Consider the following 27,571-nt stretch of genomic DNA (forward strand, 5'->3'; position numbering starts at 1 on the left):
GTCTATTTACGCTTGTTTTGACTTAGAGTTAAAGGTCTGAAACTAGTATTGTCATTTCTTTTGTGTGCTTGTATTGTATTATTGGAATCTAAGTTGAAAACACGATCAAGAATGGCGGAGGACACTTATTCAATAACAATTAAAACCCCCAAAGACAAGATAGATATTTCAGTATCATCAGGAATGTTAATAAAAAAAGTAAGACATTTTTATCAGCTTTTACTCAGTACTGTTTGTGTGTTTTAGATATATTCTGGTAGCGTACAAATTTTGTAGTTTATTGTATGTATTTTGTGAATACATAATTTTAATATTTAAGTTCTGTACCACAAATCAACTCTTTACAAACCAATAAGTTTATTTTTGCATATGTCGTTATCATGTTGCAGTTGGTAGAAACTGTGTATGTTATGCAAACATAGGCTAGTTTAATCTTGGATATGATTAATATGATATTAACTACGTAATCTATATCTTGATTATTTCCGAGAAGCGAAAGCAAAAATTTTGTTCCAACATTAAATTTTAGAGTTAGACAGATTGTTGGTGCAATAAAATGACTCACCAATCTAAGATTAATAATTGGTTCAATGTTTTAGAAGCTATATTACAACTTTAATCCAGTCCAGTCCATTTACTTCATTATTATTTTTCAATTGTTTAGTGTTTATCTATCAATGCAATATATTGTACCATTTTCAACTAGTCTTTGCTTACAAAGATTTAACATTTGTGATTTAATGTTTTGTAATTCAAGTTTTTTTTTTTTAGGTAAAGGAAAAAGCTTCAGAAAAGTTTAAAGCCACAATAGAGCAACTAGTGCTCATTTATTCTGGTAAAATTCTCAAAGACACTGAAACATTGAAAAGTTACCAAATTAAAAGTGGCCATGTTGTTCATCTTGTAATAAAAACAGCGCCCAAAACCACCCAACCACCCCCTTCATCTGAAAGCACACCAGTTGCAGCATCAACAACGCCTTCAAGTAATACTTCTCAACCTGCCACAAACAATTCTGATACCCCACCTTTGGGACTAGGTGACTAGATTATACCTGAGTATAATAATATTATATGTAGTATGCGATTGTCTACTAAACATCTTTATGTACCTAAACAAAAAACGTTATTTTGTAGGTCTATAGACTTTTCACAGTGCTGTGTCACACTGTCAAGTAATTAGTTTTTGACAGTGTGACGGTTTTTGACTTTTCATATATCATATGACATTGCACAGCAAATGGTTGTTGCTTGATTTATCCTTTTTGATTTCAAGATCATTGACACACTTTTTCATCTTGAGTGAAGGAGGGTAGAAAAAGTCTTCTTTGCTCATAATTCCAGGTGCTCTTAAAAGCGTCTCATTGTCTTAAAAATATGGATAGCTACCGAAACATCCTTTAAAACATAAATAATATGACATCATCCACAAAATTTTCACCAAAAATAATCACACAATTTTACTTAAGGTCTTTCTTTGTGGTCTTCGTAAAATAGGTATTATGTATCAGTCCAGTGGTTAATCAGCATATCATCATTCATCAGTGTCCTAGTCTTCTTTTTTTTTATCCGCAACACTAGTAAAGCTGTTTGGTATGCTTTGTGTGTGAAGTCTGATCAGTATCAAACTGTGACATTTTGCGTTGTTTACTTTTCAGCAATGTACTTTGTAAGTCGAAAAATTTTTCACCAAATATTAAAAAAAAGTTTGTAACACGTAATCGTGTGACTTACACGTGAGCATAGGCGCCGACTTTTATTTTTGCACGGGGTGGCGGATAGCACAATATGGCAACCTAAAAACTTTCAAACTGCATGTTTTTGTTTGATTTTTACTAAGCGTGTTTCGTAGATGCAATTGTCCTTTCACACCTGATTTGTAGCTCGATACTTTACAAAGCAACTTTAAAACAAAGCACAGGAGGTATGTCGTGAATTTTATTGTTACGTTGCTGCTCTGACACTTAGCATTTGGCAAAAGTATTTTTGCGAACAGAAGCTCTGTCAATCCAACTGTTAATCTACTGGTCAAGTTGTAACCGTGAAGCTTCAGCTTGATAAACATTTAAAATTAGGACGTGGTTCAATCGCTGTTGCGTCATGGTAGATCGCAAGTAAGTTTTTATCGCAAGTAAGTTTTTATGCGCCCGAGTGCACTAAACGATCACTCCGCACAATGCAGACCACGTTTGGAAGCATTAATGAAATTGTTTCATTGCTTGCAAATAGATCAAGCAGTTGCAACATAGTTGCAAATCGGACAGAATGCTCTATCTTTGCATCTATCGTATTCTAGCCACGGGAATTCGCTCTCCCACGATTTATGATAGCTTCTCCCTTCAATAGCGATTATCCTGCTCGTGCTCGGTTCTTCCACCTCCCTGATCGTGCCAACGCCTTTTGGCAGTGGCACACTTTCGTTTCGTTTAGGCGTTTGGTCACTTTCATGCTGGCTGAAATCTTGACTAGACGCTACAAAAAATGACTCAATGGAGGGCTGCAATTTCGAACGCTTTTTCGGTGGCATCTTTAAGCTGAATAAAACTGGAATGTCGGCGAAAACTTTTACTAGACAACTTTTCGTAATTTTTTCTATCATGTAACCAGGGAACAAGCAACTCCTATGTCAGACCAATAAATTCCCGCCTCACAGTTTGTCACGCAATGTTACTGCATGAAGTACATAACAAAGTAGAAATTAAAACATAAAGTAGATGACAGTACACTCCAATTGAAATCGGAAAATAATTCCAAATGCAAAATCTTGAGTAATTGAAAAAGGTTGCTTAATTATTATTGGGAATTGGCAGGGGGTGTAGCTTTCCTCGAATAGAATCATGTCAACGTGTAAATTTGCAGAACGTTAAAACTGCTACTTTGCTAAGTGCACTTTTTAAATAAAACTCAAAAAGTTTCGAAAGTTGCATTTTTTTAATGAAATTTGAAAATAGATATTCATTTATTCATTTACGGGGTGGTGCTATCAATCATCGAGATAATTTTATTTCCAAATATTTTATAGCTGGCATAATTTAAAGCGATATTTTAAGCAGTTTAAAAATTTTCAAAAAAGATTTTTGAGGGAGGCAATGGAAAGATCGTATTTTATTGATTAATAAATCCCATGGTAAACCTAACGAATGTAACAATGACTTATGACAAGTTACAAATAAAACGATCGCAACAACAACAACAAGGAAAAAACTGGTAGCCACGTGTTGCGTAATCTTCACGTAGCTTGCTTGATGTTACGCGAGTATCATGCTTGTGACAAAAACAATCATTTTCTTCGCAATACTGCATTGGTTCGCCTCTTGCTTTACGTTGACTTGAAGCGAAAACCAATGATCAAAAAAAGATTTAAATGTCCGTTCAAATTGCATTTATTTGCAGTAAGTAATGTAACCTAAACGGGGTGGCTGCCACCTCGCCACAGCGGTTACGGAGTGGCGTGGCCACCCCATAACCCCGTAAGTCGGCGCCAGTGCACATGAGGTTGTATTGTCTATCAAGGTCCAGTCGAATTTCAAACTTAGAATGAAATGTATTAAGAGTTTTAATATGATATATATATTACTCTAGGTTTAATGGATGGATTGGGTGCAAGTTTAGGTTCAATGGGGTCTGGAAACTTCATGGAAATGCAACAACAGGTGCAAAGGGAGATGATGTCTAATCCCGAGGTAATATATATTCAAATACTAAACTACATACATTACAAGCTTTCCAGATCATCATTTTTTTAGCAGTCCAGACCTTTTCTTGCTGTTTACGTAGTTATATCATGCCATATAAGGTTCAAGCACAAGTGTGCTTGCCATATTTATCACACTGTGTTAGTCATTGTGAAAAGCATCTTTATTGAATGTAACTGCAGCCTTGTTGCAAGTTGGAACTCCGTTTCTTGTACCAATGTACCAATATGAATTATAAGTTGTATCATATTCTCACTACTTTCAATATCACAATCCTTCATAATATGTTCGTCGATCAACAAACTGTATTTCCTGCTGTGCATGAGTGCATCATTTGTCAATATTTTCAGCTGCTTCAACAAATCATGGAGAACCCTTTTGTTCAAAACATGATGTCCAATCCCGAAATACTGCAACAACTCATGACCAATAACCCACAAATGCAACAACTAATGGAGGTAATTACACACAAGTTTACTGTTCTGTTCCAAGCTAGAAATTATCACTTTTGATAATTTCTAGCTGACTGCTGTTTGTACGCAGCACATTAGCAACAAGTCTCCAGAAATTTTGCGATCGTTTTTCTAGACCTACATATATTTCAATTGCTGGCCGTCAACCAACAGACCGAAGCCGGTCGTTCAGTTGTGTTTTTGAGGGACTTGATTTTGCCTTTTTATCAACTTCTTTTTTTATCGACAATACCGATGTAGCACTCCTTGGGTTACATCGGTCCACACTGAACACTGTAGGCCTACTGAAAAGTTTGAATGTTCATCAGAATTATTATCTTCATCTAAAAGATCAGTCCAAATGCAACGGTAACTTCTGGACTGCATATATATTAGGGTGGGTCAAAATTTGGACTTTTTCTCCGATTTCATTGCTACAAACTTTCTTTGTTGCAAATAGTCATAAAACGACATTTCTGAAAGTTTGAGCTTGATCGGACATTCAATTGTCTTCATTTAAGCGATTTTTTCGAGGCTTGAAAATGCATTGTTTTTAATAGGAAGTTGTTTTCACGAGATTTGAAAACGTCATAACTTATACTTAATTCTTATTGTAAAAAAATGATTTATGCGTCAACAGATTCAATATAATTAGAAGAATCCAATTCATCGTGTACTGATTCCGAAAAATGATGACGTCATCAATGACGTCATTAAACAGTAATTTGCAAATAGCGACAAAACTGATAATCCTACGACCTACATGCTTCATCTCTAAGTTATTTGATAATGAATTGATGTACTTTCCAAACATAAACATCATGCTGGTACTTGATGACGTCACCTACATTACTAAGATGAAACTGTTAAGATACCATCAAGAACAGATGGCAAGATTTTTGTTCGCGTAGAACACTACAGTGTTGTTCAGAAACCTGGAAATCAGTATTTAACTGCTGTCAGTCCAATATCAGGAACAGCTGAAGATATTACAAATGCTCTCATGGACTGTATCAAAAAATATAATATGGTGCATTGTGTCAAAGTAGTTGGGTGTGATTCCGTGAATGTAAACACTGGATTTAAATCAGGTGTGATAACTAGACTGGAACAACGCCTTTGTCATCGTGTGAGTTGGTTTATATGCATGTTGCACAGTTGCAGCCAATGAGTTATCCCTTCGACACGTCTTCGCTACTTTAGATGGACCTACCTGTGGTGACACACCATTTAAAGGGCCAATAGGAAAGCTTCTAAGTAGAGTTGAATTTGAAGAAGTCAACCCTTTATTTGTGCCTGTGAAGATGGGGCCAGGAAATCGTTTGCTACCGGAGAACATAGTAAAAGATCTATCGACTGATCAAAGGTATCTGTACGAGATTACCAATGCCATTAGGAATGGCTATGTTTCATCTAAACTGATGTACGCAAAGATTGGTCCGTTAAATTATTCGTGGTGGCTAACTTTCGCTTCACGTTGCTACAAACTATACATCAGTGATCACAAATTGCCAAGTGACATTGCAGAAAACTTGAAAATAATTGTTGCGCATATATGAATAGTCATTTAATATGCCCCATGTTGGTTCAATATAAAATGTGAACCATTGTACAAAGACGGACCAAAGCATATCCTCAAATCAGGCATGTGCAACCTTTTTCACTGGAGGGCCAAATACAAAATTTTGAATGATAACGCGGGCCACATGATTTTTTCAGAAAAAAATCATAAAACTACTTTCCTTTGAAAGTAGTTTATGTAGTTAAGAAATAGATTTAATGCAGTCACGACACACTTGTGCAAAGTTTATTGAAAAACTCTGAATAATTGTCGATGGAAGATGAGGAAACTAAATTCAGTCAAGCGTATTTAATCACATATTAATCTGATTTTTACTGTTTCAGATCTCTGCAAACTTTTGGAATATTTGCTTTCACAGAACTACAAGCAACTCGAAGTTGACTTTTCAAATGTTGGTCCGATAGTTGGCCTCTTTGCTTTCCTTTGCAATATTTCATCTTAGAGAAAAATTGCTCGCAGCAATATGTGCTTCCAAAAAGCGAAATGGTTATTTAGGCATGGTCGACAAGGTTCTGATGCTTCCCCCTAACATAGTTTTTATAAAAGTTCACCAAATCGTTTTCAACAGTAAACTATCTGTGTAGCACCAACAACTATGGTACTGTAGCCTACATTACAATGCCACACAGCTTTCTCTAAGTGGTAATTTTGCATTGCAAAATTATGCAACGCAGCATTCTTGCATCACAAAGCGCAATATTTCTGTGCACAGCGTGCGAAAATTTTCATTGCTTTGATGTAAACTGCATCGAATAGTGATGGCTATTGGCTAGTAGGCCTATGAAATTTTTGGTGCCTACATAGACCTACACAATTTTTGGTGCCGGCAGTTTTTGAACTGATATAGACTAACTTTGGGGCGCTGATTCCGAAAATGCAATCAGTTTTTCTCCATCAGGTCAACTTTTTAAGTTACAGTGATTTTGACGTTTTTCCGATTGCCCTACCAAGTAGCACAAATACAATAGTTTTAATGCTGTCATTATGGGATTACAACCTTTAGTATTACTCTTGCATTACATTCTAAAACAAACAATGAAAGCAGATAATGCCAAGACAATTGTTTTCTGTGTTAAATGCTAGTAGGTGCAAATCAAGACAGCATAATGGTGCTTTTGGGGGGGGGGATCTAGCGCGCTTATGGTTACAACATCTAGAAGACGTTGTCTCTTGTCTCAATAACACAAATATTTTCTGCTACATCTGTGGTGATTACACACTATAAAAAGCCTAACAGAAAACCAATTGATGATTTTGTAAAGCGTGCTTATCTTGCTTACTTTAAAGTGAAGTTGGGGATCAAGATAAGTCTTGGGCTCTCCACATTGTTTGCAAAAATTGCAAAGAACATTTACGTCAATGGACGAACAAAAGAAGAAAAGGATTAAAGTTTATTATACAAATGGTGTGGCGTAAACCAAAAAATCATAATAACGACTACTATTTTTGTGCAGTAAACATAAAAGGCATAAACAGGAAAAATAGGACCTCCTTGCAATATCCAAACCTAGCTTCAGCAATCAGGTCAGTGCTACACAGAGAAAAACTTTCTGTTCCTGATTTTGAAGGGTTGCCACAATTGGATTTACTTCCTGACAGCGAAGACGATCAAGCTTCCACTGACAGCGATTCCACCCTTACTGAAATCGAATTTCCTCCTGCTATTTTACCTTGTCAACTTTTTTCTCAAAAGAACTCAATGACTTGGCAAGGGATTTAAATTTTCAAAGAAATCTTCTGAGTTACAGGCTTCAAGACTCAAAGAAAAAAATATTTTTGAACTAGATACTGTAATCACTTTCTATCGGAAACGCCATGTCGAATTTTTGCCCTATTTTTCTCAGGAAAATGATATTGTATAGTCACTATACTATAGTGTATACTGTACCTATGTGGATGGTCTTTTTAAAAAGTTTGGTGTAGCAGAATACAATCCTCAAGATTGGCGAATTTTTATTGACAGCTGTAAACGAAGTCTAAAATGTGTTTTACTGTACAATGGAAATGTTTATGGATCTGTACCGCTGGACATCCAACAACTCTCAAAGAAAAGTATACTGGTAACGAAATCAAATTTGTTTTGGAGAACATTTCATATTATGAACACAATTGGACTTCTGCGTTGATTTGAAAATGATTGGATTTCTGCTTGGCATGCAAGGTGGATACGCAAAATTTTCTTTGTTTTCTCTGTTTGTGGGACAGCAGGGCAAGAGATCAGCATTAGAAAAAGAAACATTGGCCTATGAGAAGTGAAATGATTCCTGGCGAGAAAAATGTTCAAGGTCATTCTCTGGTGGAACGATCAAAAATTGTGTTATCTCCTCTTCACATTAATATAATAATAGTGATGGTGTTGCAAGCACGTAATGCTTCTTCACCTTTATGATAACTTACCTAGCAAAGTTGGCTATAATGAAGCAATTTGTAAAAGCACTCGATAAAGATGGAAAATGTTTCAGATGTATTTGCACAAAATTTCCAGGATTAACAATAGAAAAGTTAAAAGCCGGCATATTTGATTGGCCTCAAATCAGAAAATTAATCAATGATCCAAAGTCCAAACTTCCCATCTTCTATGAATGAAAAAGAATTGAGTGCCTGGGATGCTTTTGTGAAACTTTTTAAGAATTTTTTGGCAAATAAAAAGGCATCCAATTACAAAGAGCTCGTGTCTAACTTACTCAGAAGACTCCAGGATATTGATGTTTACATGAGCATCAAACTTCATTTTCTGCACAATCATTCTAGACTACTTACCTGATAATCTTGGCAATTTGAGTGACGAGCAAGGGAAGCGATTTCATCAAGACATTAGTGAGATTGAAGTCAAATATTAAAGGAGATGGGATGCTACCATGCTAGCTGACTATTGCTGGTCTATTAAAAGTGATGATGCTTTGGAAGTTCACTCGCGTAGATCTCTTATGTGCAAGTTTATGGCAGACACTTAAGCAAGGTGAAGAATAAAAAGCTACCATACCTATTAACCATATGTTTGTGTGTACGTTTTTAAGTTCTTTGTTGGCTTGCTGAAATTGATTTGTATCTTTTGACAATAGATTTTACATGAGCAATTATGCATGTGCACTCATGCAGTGGAATCGCCGTAACTAGAAAACTAGACCTGATAGACAAAAACTGACTGCATTTTCGAAATCAGCGACCCCAAATTAGCTAAAAACAGTTGAAATATCTTTGGCACGAAAAAAAAATTTTTTTGTCGGCTAGTGTTATCTATCACAAACACGCAATATTTTCAAGAAGTCATCATACTGAAATATAATTTAATAAAGCAGGGCTTCTCAAACTTTTTTGTTCTGCGACCCCATTTTGAAAAATATATTTCTATGCGACCCCATTATGGGGACATCCACGTTAATGACATTAAAACGGATCATTATGATCACTATATTTTCTTTTTGTTTCTGATTTATCTATTGTTTTCTTTGTGCTTCCATTGTTACCACATGAATCTACCTAACCACTGATCCATAGTCAATTAATCTTGTGACTGCTTTAAACTTTAGTCTAGGTTCCTTCAGAAGCTAGTTGCTAGGCTACTCTGAAATCATAATGCGAGCGGTGCAACGATAGCGTAACAATGCATCAATTGTTACGATTGGTTATATTTTATCGATCGACATTTCACACTAACAGTTGCGGTCAATTGACATCATGGCAAGACTACAACCTACCGGCACTAGACTAAATTAAACTATTTCATTATGACCCCAAAATTTCATTACGCGACCCCATTTGGGGTCGCGACCCATAGTTTGAGAAGCCCTGTAATAAAGTATATGACGTCATCAATTACGTCATCAAGTACCAGCATGGTGTTTATGTTTAGAAAGTACATCAATTCATTATCATGTAACTTAGAGATGAAGCATGTAGGATTACCAGTTTTATCGCTATTTGCAAATTACTGTTTAATGACGTCATTGATGACGACATCATTTTTCAGAATCAGTACACAATGAATTGGATTCTCCTAATTGTATTGAATCTGTTGACGCATAAATCATTTTTTTACAATAAGAATTAAGTAAGTTATGACGTTTTCAAATCTCGTGAAAACAACTTCCTATTAAAAACAATGCATTTTCAAGCCTCGAAAAAATCGCTTCAGGTACGGTACCTTTATAAATCGCGATTTTTAGAAATGAAGACGATGTCCGATCAAGCTCAAACTTTCAGGAATGTCATTTTATGACTATTCGCAAGAAAGAAAGTTTGTAGCAATGAAATCGGAGAAAAAGTCCAAATTTCGACCCACCCTAATAATGTATTCTCGAAGTTACGCCAGATCAGAAGTTGCGGCGTTGTGCTATACTTATGGCAAAGCAGTTGTCAGTAAGTGAACAATTTGTAATAAGTTAAGCCATTTGAGATTTGTTTGTTGTTGTAAGGCAGCAATGCACTTCAAAAACTTAATAATTTTGGAAAAATTTCATAAATAAAACGTCTGTCTACCCTGGTAACTTCCACATAGGTAACTCCTGTACCTCTGCACCATTTGCGTTATTGTATGTATGTATAGTTGTATACTCATTACTCATGTAGGTTATCCATGTCATTAAGTAAGTCAGGAAATAGGTTCATTGTGTCTTAACCAGGTTAAAAAATCTCAGCCCGTCCAGGTTTTTATGGGCAAAAGTGGGCTTTTTGTTTTACAGAATTTGCTTATATTGGTTTAAGAATAAGTTGACTATTATTTACATGCTGTTAGGCAGTGAGTTGCTGTAACAAGAATTTGATTAGTTTTTTTTCTATTCTAGCGATAGTTGCAACAAAACTAATGCTAGAAAAGAGAACAATCTCGATAAACACCCAAAGTTTGACAATAACACCTTCGAAATTTTTGAGAAAAGCTTAGTTCTGTGACAGATGTTGCCATACATTTTTTCTTAAACAGCTTTGAAGTTTTCTCAAATTGGAGAAGAATTCCTCATCTGGCAACACTAGTTTTGTAGATCTAGCCACTTTCTTTTAAAAAAAACTCAATTTTTTTATATACAAAAACAGTCCACCCGGGCAACTACCCACTACGGGTCTGCTACTATTTGGCTAGTCGGATTCGGCTAGTTCCCTATTCGGCTACAGTCTTTTTCTGCCATGATAACGTAACATCAACTGAGAGTCTAACGAAGGAAGTAACCAAAGGAATTTCAGGTCATGTAACGCCGAAACCCAGGTTTATTCTAAACCGCCACTTTGGTTTTAACTTCATCTTTTATGTCGAACGCTATTTGGCAACTGTCTTTTTTTCGTTGACACGTTTTCGCTGAGACTTTATCTCATTAACCTCTATTGTTAATCATGAAAACTGTTGTTTTGATGTAAAACACTAATTTTGAACGAACCCAGACAACAAAATTCGTCAATGTAAAAATGACGGATTTTGGTGTCTGGGAAGGCACTCAAAGGTAAACACTGGATAAAATGCAAGAATGCAAAAGAAACGATATTGTGGAATAAAATACAAAATTCTCTAAATAAACAGAAGAATCGGACATACATCTCTCTGTTATCATTTTGATGTAAAAATTCCTTTTGTGGTCCCTTTGTCTGGAACAAATCCAAACTGTGCTGTTGAAATTTCCGATTTTAGTTTTGGTCTCAATCTCATCATCATGATTCGGAGTAAGATCTTTTTTAGATGGTTCACAAGGCTAATTGTTCTGTGGAGTGAGCAACTGAGCATTCTGTTGCTCCGGTTTTCTTTGGTAAAGTTATGAATATTGAACGTACCATATCACTAGGGATGTTTCCGGTGTCATCAATATGATTTAAGATCTCAGTGGTTAGGTCTAAACCCCACTCATCTAAAGCTTCGATAATTTCAACTATGAAAGAAACGATATTGTGGAATAAAATACAACATTCTCTAAATAAACAGAAGGCGTCGTTGGATTGGAATTTTGTAATAGTTGAGGATTCTAATATATTCTAAGTTTACATACAGACGGTGACGTAGGATACATGTCGATTTTATTTGAGCAAACATTTCTATTTAATTAACAACTTCAAATTAGCATTAATTAACAACGATATATTGTGAAATAAATTACATTCAAAACTGTAGCCGAATAGGGAACTAGCCGCGGACTAGCCGAATCGAACTAGCCCAATCGGACTTGCCGAATCGAACTAGCCCAATCGGACTTGCCGAAACGGGCCATTCCGACCCACTACAACCTAGTCTTAGACCTTCACGCTCCATGTTGGAAAGCGACTATTGGAGTATTGGTGCAGAATATAGATGGTCTGTTTTGTTTATTTTTCGTTGATATACGGTGACAGATGGAGTGCTTTGATATACGGTGACAGATGGAGTGCTTTGGTAATCCACTAACTTTGCTACGATTTTTATGTTTGAAGTTGTATATGCGTTTATTTACAATAGTATTCGAAAGAGACTTTAAACACGTCACTTTATGCAGCGCAACCCTGAAATAACACATATGCTGAACAACCCCCAGTTGATGAGACAGACCATGGAGCTTGCCAGGAACCCAGCCATGCTGCAAGAAATGATGCGCAATCAAGACAGGTAAGAACTTGTTTCAAGTTGCATAGAAACTTACTCTGCATATTCACAAAGTACCATCTTGTTTATCTCAAACCAATCTTTTCATGTTGATAAACTTGGTTATGAAATACCGTACATCAAAGGTTCTTGTAAAAATATTCTGGAAAACTATGGGAAAACGTTGAACCGTAAATTCAATAATAAGAAGATGTTTTATCATACTTTTAATTTTGCTAACTCTCTAGTCTATACCACCTTTTGCAGTAAATATGTGTACTTGTGTTTACATTTAAGTTCTATCAATTTTGCAGAGCAATGAGTAACTTAGAAAGCATACCTGGCGGTTATAACGCGTTGCGGAGGATGTACACTGATATCCAGGAACCGATGATGAATGCCGCCCAAGACCAGTTTGGACAGAATCCATTTGCAGCTCTGGTTGGTGACAATGGCTCAGGTATGTTGTTAAGCTTGATAATGTCACGTTAGCGTAGCAGAAGTTTATGATTCTCACACAATAGGCCTATCTTCTAAACATGGAGTTTTGGATTGTTTCTGATCTTCGGATTTTTAATTGAAAATTACAAGTAAACGACAAAACACTTATCATCTTGTCGTTTATGTGATAATGAAAAACAAAACCCATAGTTCCTCACGTCATTTAGTCATCTTAAAACCACAGCTTCTGGAGGTTTTCAGGAGGCTTAGAGGCTCATTTGCAGTTTTCATCGAAAAGTTAGTACATTTGACATACAAGCCTGATTCAAAGGAGCGACTGTCTTTGTTTAATGTAGCTTACTCCGTTGCATTCGGCGTCGTGTTATATAAAACTGTAAATTAACAGGCTACCAGCAATTCTTTAATATTTTGTGATGGTTGGTTGAATTCAAGCTTTCATGTAAATGAGATTGGTTTAACACATCATCGTGATAATGGCGTACTTTGCTTTGCGTACCAAGGTGAGCAAGGGAACACCAACACAGAGAACACGGAGCCATTGCCAAATCCTTGGGGAACAGCGAGTGGTCGATCGACCGGTGCGCCTCAAACTGCCACAGCATCATCGAAGTCTTCCACAACCGCGACACCTCCCGGTGGGAACCCTGCTGCAGGATGTAAGAAAGATGTTTCAGCTTGATTCTGTCCGCCCATGTGTTCAGTTAATACAATCGATTGTTTGAGACGTTTGAATTTTTTAACTTTTTTTTTCCAGCGTCAAACAATAAAAAGCTAAATAATTAATATTAATGGCATATGCAGCTATCTATCATTGGATAGTTTGTATTCAGCAACTGTTCTGTGCTCCGACACAGGTAGATTGGTTACCTTGGTTTGTGTAACTTTTCATACTTTTTTTAATTTTTCAATGTTTAGAATTATTTAAGTTTATGTATTGATTTTATTTGAATCAGGAGTTGTGGACCTTCTGATGATCCTCCTTTTAGGGTGAAACAGGCTGTAGAGGTTTTACAGTAGAGATTAATAACTATATTTGATGTAAGTTTAAGTATATACCAGCACTATCTTTTTATCTGAGATTGATGAAACTTTGTTGTTACTGTATTTACTTTTATTGTAGCGATGTTCAACACACCGGCCATGCAAAACTTAATGCAACAAATCACTGACAATCCTTCTATGATGCAAAACATGATGAGCGCACCGTACATGCAGAGCATGATGAGAAGCATGGCCGAGAACCCGGATCTAGCCAACCAGGTGAAGTGAAAGCTTAGTTTCATTGCAGTTGCAACAACGTTTAGGTCTTGGTTGGTTTGGTTTAACATTCAATGACTTGATGTTGATGTATTCGCGAGTTTCACGTGAAGATAAGGTAGCCGATAACGTTGGGTTCAATTTCTACTTAATAAGCGGTCTTCGCTTGTTCTGGCCTTGTATATGGTCATAGAAGTCTTCAGCTCATCTAATTTTCTGTGATTGTCGTGTAAACTTTATGCAGGCTCACTTTTTTTTCGTTTAAATACTCGCATTTTCAGGATCTGTTATGTACAGAAGATATGTTGGAAATAATTTGAGGACCTAATAAATTTCAAACATATCCCGTGTTTAAAAACAAAATTTTCATTAATTTCATTTAAACTCAGATATTTTCGCACAATCCGCTTTTTGCAAACAATCCTCAAATGCGCGAGATGATGCCTGCGATGCTGCAGCAAATGCAAAGCCCGGAAATGCAAAATCTCTTCACCAATCCCCGAGCTATGGAAGCAATGATGCAGATACAACAAGGGATGCAAACCTTGCAGACAGAGGCGCCGGGAGTCGTACCAGGGTATAAAGGCTAACAAATTTAACTTTCTGTTGCATACTCTGTTATGCGATTGTTGTGTTGTCACTTTGTAAATCGTCTAATTCATGTCTTTGAATGTGTTTTCAAATTAGCTTAATGTATAGGATGGTGGTCACTGTCTTGGAAAATATGATCACTATGAGTGTAATTTCATATAAAGCCTTTTTAAGACGTCAGGAGATTCTTATGCAAATATTCCACAAATGGGAAAACGTCACACGGAGGTATATATCTCCGTTGCCATACCCAGTGCACCTACTGCACTGAGGAGGCTGGAAGGCCGAAACGGTGTGCACTGCCTGCATGAGTCTTGATATACCGTACATTGTACTGAGTTTTGTGCCCGTGACTTGGCAACGAGGATAGACCTTTCAAATGAAGGTTGATCACTTGGCAATAGTCTTTGTCGCGTTTGAAACTTGTCGAAGCCATGCAAATGTGTCTTGGATTCTGACTTGTTTCCGGTTTATTTGATCAAAATCAAATTGTTCAAGGTGACAACTAACTCAATTGTATCCACAGTTTTCACCATGGGCTGTTTGTCTGCTACGAAACTGTTCTGCTATTGCACAACGCACTGTTACAGTTGCGTTACTCGCGATTATATATTGTCACAACGGATTTAATGATTCGTTGCTTGAGATCATGAAGTTACATAGTTCACTCGTTATTCAAGAAAGTCAAGATTTCTTTTCAGTCAGTTTTCAGGTCATTGGGTCATGTGTAGAGATGTACCGATATATCGGTATCGGTGATATCGGCCATTTTTTGAGTATCGGTATCGGCAAAATTTGGCCGATACTGTGACCGATACAAAACATGTAAAAAAAAGACGTTTGCTGCGGATTTTCTGCAGAAGCAAAGATATAGATTTTTTAAAGTAGTAACTAACGTCACATTGAAGTAGAAAAATAACAACCTGTTCAAATTTTTGATACCTCACACTCCCATGACTTCATGCGCGCATCTTTTGGCATTGTTTGCTTACAGTAATTCTTTCACTCAAACAAAACGTTTTGTTTCAGCAGTTTTGTGTTGTTCGATTCTTAAGTTGTGAAGGAGACTCGATTTCTCCAATATTTATCATTTGTGTTTCTTTTTTACTGTCAGCAGAGGATAAAACCAGGCCAAGACTACCCAGGTGGCGGAAATGTGTAGTTTTGCATCGTTTTTGCGTTGCTGGACGTTTGAGGGACCCGTGTGGCTTGGTTGTTTTTGGTGGGCTGGTTCTGTCAGTTTGTGATTTGGTTTCCGCCTTTCATTATGGTGGACTCACCAGGCTTGAACAATGTTGTGGCGGATTGGGTGGAGGCGGTGGGACTGGAATCCTCAGTGAACTAATCAATAAGTGGTCTTGTTGCGCCTGGGATGGCGGCCTCATTGTGGGGGTGGGAGTGTCCTTCCCTGCTGTTGGCATGGGGCTGGGCGCTCACTGGTGCGGCGGCTGTTGCGATTCGCTGGCCATAATGGTGTAGCTTCTACGCTAGCCATTTAGACCATCCAATCAACTATATGTTTCTCGGCAGCCGTTTTGTAGCAAGAATTGACATCGACAACAATTGAAATGGCTAGTGTGGAAGCTGCACCGTTGTGGTTGGCGGGTCGCGGCAGCTCGCTGTGCTGGTGAGTGCTCAGCCTTGTGCTGGTGGCCGGGGGGGGGGACGCTCCTTTCTTCGCAATAAGGTTGTCATCTTGGGCGCAACAAGACCATTTTGATTGGTTTGGTGAGGATTTGTGGTCTCATTGCTTTCTTTTTGGGCCTACTTATTCTGCCATGACATTGTTTGGGCTTGGTGAGTTTGTTGCGGCTAAGGGTGAAAGTTAAATCGCCGACTGGTGAAGCCGGCTTGCTGGGGGCAGCCGAGTTGCACGGGTTTTTTGAGCGTTTGGCGGGGTGGGAGCAGTGGCGTAGCTAGGGGGGGGGGGCGGACCCGGGCGGCACGTCTGGGGGGTGGCACTTTCAGACAGGACGTTTTTTTTTATAATGCAAAAGCACACGAAAAATAAAAGCAAACAGAATGGCAACGTTCAAAACACAGGGCCGGATTTAGCCTAAGCGCTGCCCTAGGCAGATACGAAAAGTGCCGCCCCCCAAAAAAAATTTTTCGATTGTGCGCTACGATTTATATTTTCAATTCCTTACAAAAAAGTTATTTGCACTGTTTATTTGAATACATCAATGAATGTCATTGTATAATGAACTAATTGTTTAAAATCGCTTGCGGCGGGCTTTTTCTCTTGCAAACAAATCAATAATTTCTTCAAAGTCTGTAGAAACAAGTAAAGATGAGCTAATCCTCAAAAATGTGAGATCATTCATGGTTTACATACTTTAAGCATCAAGGCAAGTACACAAAATAGCCTGCAACTTTTCCATCAACCTAGCATTGACTAAAAACATTTTTTCTAGGCTCCTTTAAATTTACTAACAGTGAAACAAACCGAACAAAGATTAATAAAAATTGCACAGACAAACCCTAGTCCTCCATACTAAGCGAAACAGAAAAATAAAACAAGCGCTAAGCAGCACATATTGTTGAAAACCAACCAAACGTGAAGTACTCTAGGGGCGATGACTTGCCATACATGACTTGCCGCACTGTTTATAAATGTGTGTGATGTGATAACATATTTATTAATTCCTATATATCTGTTGTGAATTATTATATTCACGTACAGTATTATCATTTATCAATGTAATATATTCGTATATTTTGCCGCCCCCAATAATTTGCCGCCTTAGGCAACTGCCTACTCTGCCTACTGCTAAATCCGGCCCTGTCAAAACATCTTAAATATCTAAAAACGTTTCAAATTTTCATGAATTTTTCTGCCGTTATGTTTTTAATACGTTACAAAATTCCTACTAGCCTTTATTAAGCAGAGGCGGAAACATGCTCTTCAAATTTGGGTAGCCTTGTAAAAAGTTACAAATTGATTATTTTAATTCTGCAGCAGTGTTTGTGCTTTTGCATTCAGTATATTACTAAATTATAGTGGTCAGTGGCGTAGCCAAAGGGTGGGGAGGGTTAGGGGCTTCAACCCCCCCTTTTGAGAAAAACTAAATGGAGAAAACTGAATCACTCTTTGAATTTTACGAAGCAGATCTGCCGTGTATAAACGCCCTTGCTATTATATCTGAACTGCGTATATGTGGTATCGATGTCTTTTCAATTCTTCCCGAACCAGTTTGCCAAAAAGTGCTGTAAGTGCATTGCCATTTTGCCCGCAGTCAACGTTTCCAAACATTAATATTTTACTCCGCATTCTGGTTACTCTTCCAGTTAGCCTACCACTTGCACCAATGAAACATCTTTTTCTGTTCTTCGAAGACTTAAACTTATTTAAGAAATTCAACCTCTGAAAACCGATTAAGGGTCGGATGCACCAAACGTGGTTAACTGCTGGTTAAGTTAACCAATCGGTTAACTTTCATTTAACCAAAATGTGATATGCACCAACGCTGACAATGAGTTAACCGCAGGTTAACTTGGCTGACTTAACCGAAAAGTTAACCCAACAGACGATGTGGGTTAACCATTGGTTAACTTGATGAAGTTGTTTGTTTTCGCTTCAGTTAGCTTACTGGTGCTGATTGCTGAGTTTAATTATCATTAGCTGTATTTTACCACATGTTTGTATTATATAAACAACAAGTTTGTACATCGCGACATTAACATTTAAAATGAATTTCAATAATTCAGTTATGGTCGCTGTAAATTTTCTTTTTCACCTTTCTCTAATTTCAATTTCAGAATTTTCATTTTCACTTCATGTTCTTCCCTCTTCCAATCAAGTTCTTTCTTCTTGCAGTCGATTTCAGGCTCTACCATTTCCATTTTTCTTTTCAACAGATCATCCATTGTTATTTTCTTTCGTTTGTGTAATGATTCCACAATCTCTGCACCGGTACTTGCTTCTATGATTTGTGTGGTGTTTATGAGGGTACTGTTTGCCACAAGGCTATCATGTATGAACACCAGTCCCACTGGGTCTGTTGCTTCTTGTGAACATTCTGCAATAAAAAAATTGACATCACAAAGATTGTGCTTCAGGTGTTAAGTAAAATGACTGTTACAGTCACTTGAATTTGAACTAGCAGCGTTTATTAATGGTTCCTTGAAATCTGTGAAAGCATTGACTTTTTTGCATATGATGGAAGGTTGGCATGGCACAACTTTTCACTACCTACACCTAATATAAAAAAAAGTTGGGGGCCCCAAAAACCAGGGGGGCTGAGGTCTGTGTCTCATGGTTAATTGGGCCCTGGTTACAGTGAAGCAATTCAGCTATTTACCTCCACAATCCTGTACATCAAGATTCCCAGCATCAAGCACTGCGTCGTCATCATATTGAGTGGGTAGACGATTTATTTGTTCGGCTATCATACCTGTTCCACAATACAATATTGTATTATACTTAGCATTAAGGCTGCATGAAAATAAAGTGTTGAAAATGTATGCATAAATCCACTCACCTTCAACTTCATCCAAAATCGGGTCATCAAGTTTCTGGGGAGGACCACCACCAGTTTTGTATAGCTTAGTGAACGCCTTAGGTCTGCCGTGCAAATGAATTAGCCTATTGTTAAAGCTACTACATCATGTTAAATGTAAGAACATAGCCTACGGTATCAAACGTAACGACTCGCTGCCATGCTTTCTTGTATTGGATAAAAGTGACCGTGTAACCTTTAAAATTATATTAACAAAACACGTAATGCCTCTAAGAACGCAATAACAAACTGTTTTCTGATTGACTGCTGCTGATGACTCAGCAAATTCCGACTGTTCGCGCGGTTACCTAACCAGCGGTTGGTGCATTCGGTGGTAACTTTAACCGGCGGTTAAGTTAACCGGTGGTCAGCTAACCACCGGTTAAAGTTAACCGGCGGTTAATTTAACCACGTTTGGTGCATCCGACCCTAAATGGTTTGGCTTTGGTTAATCTGTATAGAAAATTGGTCCCAACTGTGGAGGATGTCATTAACAAGATGTGTGAAAAGGTTCGTCGACTTCCTTTTTCCCTTTAGTTTCATCAGTATCAATGATTTTTTGCATTCTTATTGCTTGTGTTGATGAATTTTTCATAGCTGTTAGCTGTAAGCATGATTCTACTAATTCGACATGTTAAAGCAATTCTGGTGCTTTATCTTTTAAAATGAGTAAGAACTTGTGTGTCATATTATGCTTTATAATTCGAATGACCTTTCATAATTCATATAGCAGGGTGTGACCGCTCTACAACTGTTCAGTATCCATGGTATCCAGCTAACTCGTGCAGTCGATGGAAACACTGCAATATCTACAGCTGTGAAAAATTGCACTAACCTTTTATAGCCTATACCCGATTCCAGTGATTCGTTATACAAAACTTGAATATATCAGAAATAAAGTAACTTCTTTGTCTCAAAGCTTTTTGTCTGACACTCATTAAAATGTATGACGTGTATGACGTTACATTTTTTAAACTTCGGGTTAACTTTAAAATATAAAAGTTAGTGACTTACCGGAGTAAGATCGTTTTTTGGATCAACTAAGGAGAAAATTGATAAATAATAAAACTGTAATAATCTCGCAAAAAAAAGCAATCAACCTATGTCTCTAAAAAAAAGTTTGCCTAATTTTAAATGAAACTGCATTAAAAGAGCTAGTTTTTCCAATACCAAACATTTAAATATCTCAGTCAGGAATTAGCAACAAGAAAACATAAAGACTTCAGCTTTATTTTCGAAAAATGCCGAAGAAAACATGATCTTATTCTTTTGCTATGCCACCGGACAGCACCATTTTACAGGAATATTTATACCCACATTTTTGTTGAAAATGCTCTCAGAATGCACCAAATTCAAAATAATTTTTCAAAAATTTCTGGGGGAGGCCCCCCAGACCCCCGCCGATAAGTGTCGTCTTCGGCGAGTACACCGTTGGGCTTCGCCCGCCGGCCGTCAAAACCTCTCCCTTTCACAATTCCTGGCTGCGCTACTGATAATGGTACGTTCGTCTGACTTTGCACCGCAAATTGAAAATAGCACGTTGCGTATTGCCATGCTGATAAAAAAACGCATTTCATTTTCACATGCTTTTTCTTGAAGGGGCGGCAAAATCTGAATCCGCCCCGGGCGGCACATTCCCTAGCTACGCCACTGGGTGGGAGCGATGGAGAATTGTACATTTTTGCTACCTGGGTAGTCTTGGCCTGGCAAAAGCTTTTCATCCAAACGACAAGCGCCCTTAGGTTGCACATTACTTGTCGAATAGTTTTTGTACGACTACAAAAATCACTTGGTTTACATTTTACATCTTATTATCAATTATGATAGCCTATTTGGAGAGTTTACGCAAACACTTTATTAATTTTTCAGAAATCCAAATTATGATGTAATGTTTCTTCCCTCATACCCCTATCCTCAATTACGGTGGCCTTTCATTACTAAAACCTACTATTATGACACAACAATGCGGTTGAGATTGGTTTCTTGAATCTTTAATAAATTATGCCAATTCAAATCTTTTTTTAATAGTTTTATGCATATAAGGTAAAACTTAACATTTGATATATTTCCTTGCAAATACCAAAATTACTTCTTTTTGTAACACCAAAGTATCGGCCAAAATATCGATATCAGTATCGGTATCGGCCTAAAAAAGTGATATCGGGATCGGTATCGGCCAAAATATTGGTATCGGTACATCTCTAGTCATGTGTATTGCATGTTGCGCAGGTTGAGCAATCCATTTGGAGCAACTCCTCAACCTTCCTCCACTGCCACATCCACCACCACGACTCCTCCATCCTCTAATTCAACTCCTGCTCCATCTGCCTCGCAACAAGCTCTTTTAGCTCAAATGATGCAGACTTTAAGCGCTGGTGGAGTCGCTCGCCCCCAAGTGAGTTTTCCAATAATACTTTCATTCGATCTTAAGAATTTATCGGTTGCTTCTTTCAACATGATGTTGTGTTTTTTTTATCAACACTTTCAGCTATTAAAGCAAAAAACATCTTAAATATTTCAACAAGCCACTTTTGTGGAGATTTCTACACATTTTGCTGCTCATGTCGGATTAAAATTATCTTAATTTAATGTTTTAAGTCTCCACTACGTTTTGTGTAGGATATTTACGAAAGGAAACTGTTGTAAATACAACTAATTACACAATGTCAATCTCAGTACACCCGTGGCATGACAAATATCTACCACGTCTAATTCAAGTAGTATTGTTCAATGACTGCCAAATTAAAGAGCGGCAAAAGCAAAGCATGCGATGTTCTATTCAGTCCAGTATGCAGCATTCTATGCGCACGCCAACATAACATGTTTAGACCAACGTACTTACAAGTACGAGCCTCTGTCGCAGGAGCCACCCGAGACGCGCTACAGGCCGCAGTTGGAGCAACTCACTGCCATGGGCTTCATCAACCGTGAAGCCAACATCCGGGCTCTTGTCAGTACGAACGGCAACGTAAACGCCGCCATTGAACTTCTATTACGGTGAGTGACGTCGATATTTCTGACCGATTTATATTTTGTACTGTCGGAAACTATATCTTGCCACTGGTCTTCTATGTGGTGGGCAATATAACTTAACCTGTATGGAGATAGCAAAGTACAAAATCCTTATGTCGTATGGTAGTTTTTCCTATTTCCCGACACCCAACTGGTGGTTTAGCCTTCATCCGCCACGCGTCAATGGAGTTCAGTCTTGGTAACGGGATGGTAACTGCTGGGTCAATTTACGAAAAGCTACATCAGGATAAACTATCAATGAGTTTCCGGAAATGCTTGAATTTCAGCAACAATTTTTGTAACTTTAAGTTTAGTTTGGTCGTATTTCTGGCCATGCACTACAAATAAATTGTAAGGCTAGTCCATAACAGTGAAATGGTGTGACCGTCAACGTAATGTGAAGAAAATGAGAATTATAAAAGATTAAGAAATTGTATTGTGTGAATAACTGTTTGCTATCTTTCGGTATGAAACACCGAGGTGGTCATGCAACAATAGAAGCGTCAATTTGTAGTTAGTAAACGTTATTTTTTTCATTTCTAGAGCTCTCAATTAGATTCTTTTTCCGACGGTAAAGACATGGACTTATTTTTGTGGGCAACTTCAACTTCAATCGTTTTATTTTACGGGAACCTTTCAGTGGTTTGATGTCACTTTTCTGTCCCCTGTACCAAAGACATTACACTTTTAAAAGGTTGTGATGAGCATGATAATTATTTATTAACGGTGAAGTGTTTGTGTGAAACAGGTTGCGCTTTTTCTTACAGACTTTCACAAACCTATATTACTTTTAAACACGTTATCTGGCCATGATAGAATCGGGTTTCTTTGCGCAAATCTCGTGTTGTGTGTCAAATAAGTCCATGTCTCACAATCTACGTGCCATTTCTGCTGAAGTGTAATATTTTGTGCCTATTCAACATTTCTTTGCGTGACTAAGAGCCGTAAGTAAAGTGATGTAGCATCGTAGCGCCGCAGTGTATGACGATATTTTTTAATTTTACTAAATTCCTGAAACTAATTATACAATTTTTGAAATTTAATCTTTATAATGGAAAACATTAGATGTTTTGCATCGAGCGAAGATCTTAATGTTTCGGGTTCATTCAATTGGCATTTTTAAATACGCATTTGAAAATTGCGGTCATTTTTACGCATTTTAAAGGGCGGGGAAACCCAAATTAACTTTTTGCGAGTTTTTTGTTTCAGCGTGATGTCATTGTGTACAACATGCGTTTTAGCAAAAAAAAAAATCCAAATTTTGTTGCCCTCGTCTCGCTAAGGCCGCTTTTGTTTCATACCCGTTTGCGAGGTCTCGCGCGCATCAAGCTGTGATTCTGTTCGCTGTGACGTCACAAGGTACATATAGTTGTGGCCAAAAGTTTAAGACCAGACTTGATTTATGACCATTTTTGCATTACTTCAAAATACTGCATCGTATATTGTTTCAGTTGCATCATCTTTATGCATCATCTTATATTTGATGCAGTATTTTGAAGTAATGCAAAAATCGTCATAAATCAAGTCTGGTCTTAAACTTTTGGCCACAACTATATGTACCTTGTGACGTCACAGCGAACAGAATCACAGCTTGATGCGCAACGAGACCTCGCAAACGGGTATCAAACAAAAGCGGCCTTAGCGAGACGAGGGCAACAAAATTTGGATTTTTTTTTTGCTAAAACGCATGTTGTACACAATGACATCACGCTGAAACAAAAAACTCGCAAAGTTAATTTGGGTTTCCCCGCTCTTTAAATGTATTTTTTGTGTATATCGTCAGGTTTATTTCACTGCAATAAATTTAATTTTAAGTGTAGAAACCCTATTCCCAGTTCTGTCTACCAACACTATCAACATACGCCTTGAATACTGAAAAGTTTGGGTGTTCATCAGGACAATCGTTTCTAACACTAGTTGCAACGTTCATCTGATGAAATTGAAAGTAAAATTAACAACAAACAAGATGGTTTATTGCTTCACTGACGTTTCGCGCACCATGACATATTAATAACATATGTTATTCGCTTTGAGGATGCGCAGTTGCACATTGTTATGTTGCGCGAAATATCAGTGAAGCAATAAACCTATTAAACCATCTTGTTTATCGTTGCTTTTACTCTCAATTTCATCAGATGAACGTTGCAACTAGTGTTAGAAACGAACATACGCCTTGCAAACTCGCCAGTTTCCTGCTAATTGATGCCATGAACCATTTTCTTAAATTTGAAAGTAGTTTATTTTAGTTTGCTAAGTTTTCCAATTATCGAAAATAATCTGGTATGTCGGATATCAACCTTATCTCCAATTCTATTCGGATGCTCATTCTTTTACAACTTATCAAGCCAACTTTTGCAACTGATCGGTTGCTGAAATGGTGGCTACTATCACTGGCGGCATTAACGCAGTGCAAAGATGCGACTCTACTATTTCACTTGCTCATCGTTCATCTACCACGTCTGTTATTTTGGCACCGTGTTATGGCAGCACGAACTTTCCAAGTAATTAATATCTTTGCGAAATGTTTTAGTTCGGTGTGTAAAGAGCGGTCACGCTCTTCAAGCTGCTTGTGTTCAATCGATTGAGCTGATTTAACACAAAAAGAAACACTGATGTATAAAGTGTTTTCAAATAATTCCCTAGGTACAGAGATACACTGCAAAGAACATTCGCACATTCATTAGAGACCAACTATTGTTGCATTTTATTTGTCAAATCAGTTATTACAAATGCTACCACTGACTAATGGTCTCCGTTTCCTATCTTACCGACAAATATTGTCCATTTTCTTAACGAAACGAGGCCACTAACCACGTGTTCTCTTTGGTCTTAACCATGTGACATCATTATGCGTCGTATCAGCATTAAGAAACCAACGTAGTGCTGAGCTGCTGTGGCTATGGGTCATATGCAAACATCAATGTTCAAGCCATTGAATTGAAACAACACATATTAAATTTTTGAATATATGAAAGTTGTTCAAGATATCAACGGAGTCCAGTCCGATACAAATCATATCCATGAATCCTGAACAGATTAAAAAGGTGATCCACTTTACAAAATGTACTCGCATTGGAGGTTTTATTTTTAGAATACCGGTATAACAACAATATGATAACCGTGTTATATTGCATGTAGCTTTTGCATATTTTGATTGACCAACATAGTTGTGAATGTCATTCCGCTGATATATTGACTTAATCTGGAGAGAAATGAGAAGGCGACCATTTTGTAAAATCTCTGGTGACCATTTTTTTACGAAACTTTTCAGCTTTTTTGAAATGTGTTCTTGTTTTGCGTAATCCACAACATGTGGATTGTGGAACTTCTGGATAGCAAGTTTTTTTTGTTTTCCATAAAGCGTTTGTGTGTTTCGACAGTGATTTTACGCATTTTGATGCATAGGCTATTGATGTAAAAGTACATTTTTGCAATATCTTTACAAATTTGTGATTGTTGAAAATGTTGCGTGGTGTAATGAGTTGAATAAAGTCTTCGCTTTCGTTTGATTGCCCATGTTTGAGTTTTAAGCCTGGACTTTACCAGCAGCTTTACCCCATGTTAGTAATTTGCGTGATGTTTTAATTGGCAACAGCTGTTGATACGGTATTTGATTAGAGAGGAAAAGCTGGAGATTTTGCAATTCTCCATCAATTTGATTTATATCTTGTCACATGGGGTAAATTATGTTCTTAGTGCGAAATATGTCGCATGTTGAGATGGCGTGCCAGCAGTGTGATGCACGTAGTAATCGTAGTATGTCGACTGTTGGAACCCGCAGGAGCTTCGTTTCTCATCCGAGGCTGCTGTTACATAGCAGTGAAACATGAACATATTTCTCTTTTTGCCATTAATAGTACAGTCGTTGAAGCGAAAAAAAGGGCCGAACCTTGACTTAATTGGTGTAAAGCTGAAACTTTGCACATTGTTTCTGTTGATTATGTACATTGACCAGAAAAAAATCCCCGTGAAAATCTTTTGGTGAAAAAATGTTATCCGCCTTTTTTGAAAATCTGCCATTTTTTTTTCTCAAATTGGCGGATAAACAAAATTTGAAAATTTTTCCGAAGTATCGTCATACTACGGCTTCTTTAAAATATGATATTATCATTGTCACAATTAATTAGCAAGTAGGTGCTCAATAACAACTATATTTGACTTTAAACGAAGTGACATTAACAAAATATTATATAATAGCCTACGCTAATGCATAATAGTTCCAAAAACGATAAATTTGTTCACTTATAGTCAGGTCAATATATGGTTTGACCCAAAAAAATTCCTACAAAAGGTTTTCCAACGGCTTTTTCTAGTATTTATCATCAAGAATAATATATTAAAAATCTAGGAGAATCAGAGCACCGGAAAGTTGTCATTTTCCAGATGGCCGCCAAAACAGTATAATGACAATAATTCACTTAATATTCATGCTAGAGCTCTAATTCTGGCGTCTATCCCTAGGTTTAAGGTGGTAAGGAATTCATTAAAACAATTCAAAATGAAATTAACTAATTGGTTTTATGGAAAGACTTATATGAAACTAAACCAATAGTGAAAGACTGACACTACAAGAATCGCAAACCACTTATTAAGTCATTTACATTCAGTTGCTTAATAAGTCCTGGTCATCATCTTCATCCAGTAATGACTGATTGTACGTATTGTCACAGGCATCAAGTTGCACTGTCCACATGCTGAGGTACAGAGTAGATTATTCTGCCTACACCTGGCAGTGCTACAGGCAGTTGTGCAGTTGCAGTGGATAATCTATAAGAGGGAATCTGGGTCCGCATTCATGTCCGACTCTGTTGTCACAAACTGACTGCCTTCCAGTTTCCAACCCCACCCGCAAGTTTCCATATCACTCTCCTGTCCTAGCCCGACCATTATTTGATAGTAAACCCTCAGACAGTAAAATTTTGTTGATGACTCAGTAGGTGGTATGCGTTCTGGTGTCACAAATGATTGGGAAGAGACTACTTTTTTCTTAGTAGCCTACTCTGTAGTGCAATGACGAGAGGAAATCCGTTCGGGTGCCCCAAAAATCACAGCCATCGCTTGACAATCTTTGTTCACAATGGATGCTGCTGTCTGCTTTGGCAGAAGGGGGTAATTGGCACAGTCTTTCAGAATAGCATCACCCTTTACCAGATTGTGAAAGACAGATTTTCTTACCCACACCAAAGATTCTTGATGTTGTGTCACATCCAGTGTAGGCATGTAGAAAAGTAACTGGGAACATAATTCTTCACTCATCACCATTTTCAGTTCGTTTATATGATACACTATGTCAGCATTTTTCTTGTCGGAACGAAACTATAGATCTCTGTTTACTTTTTGCGCATAATGAAGAAGCAGGACCAACAGATCTGTGTCTTCTCCAATCAACGTTGTCGAGTGTGACACTGCACTAAGAACAGTAGCCTTCACAATCGGAACATCAGGATCCCCTGGGGCATTGATCACTTCGCAGCCTTTAGGCTACCC

General features: G+C 37.5%; 1 protein-coding gene across 1 annotated transcript; it reads left to right on the forward strand.

The window, feature by feature from the left end:
• On the forward strand, positions 1-25,593 carry LOC145771871 (ubiquilin-4-like). The gene is made up of 12 exons (XM_082583621.1): positions 1-198; positions 772-1,039; positions 3,582-3,682; positions 4,045-4,152; positions 12,178-12,287; positions 12,578-12,723; positions 13,226-13,381; positions 13,846-13,985; positions 14,372-14,559; positions 21,302-21,467; positions 21,936-22,069; positions 22,628-25,593. The coding sequence occupies exons 1-12, from the start codon at positions 112-114 to the stop codon at positions 22,638-22,640; spliced, it is 1,617 nt and encodes a 538-aa protein (XP_082439747.1). The 5' UTR covers positions 1-111; the 3' UTR covers positions 22,641-25,593.
• The last annotated feature ends 1,978 nt before the right edge of the window (positions 25,594-27,571 follow it).

The sequence above is a fragment of the Aplidium turbinatum genome, chromosome 6 (assembly GCF_918807975.1).
Source record: "Aplidium turbinatum chromosome 6, kaAplTurb1.1, whole genome shotgun sequence".
In the NCBI taxonomy this organism is placed as follows: Eukaryota; Metazoa; Chordata; class Ascidiacea; order Aplousobranchia; family Polyclinidae; genus Aplidium; species Aplidium turbinatum.

Bases quoted from the DNA above. Each gene is read 5' to 3' on its own strand.
- LOC145771871 (XM_082583621.1), top strand. From the start codon at position 112: ATGGCGGAGGACACTTATTCAATAACAATTAAAACCCCCAAAGACAAG. The intron at 3,683-4,044 runs GTAATATATATT...CAATATTTTCAG, and splicing joins AGATGATGTCTAATCCCGAG to CTGCTTCAACAAATCATGGA. The intron at 4,153-12,177 runs GTAATTACACAC...CACTTTATGCAG, and splicing joins AAATGCAACAACTAATGGAG to CGCAACCCTGAAATAACACA.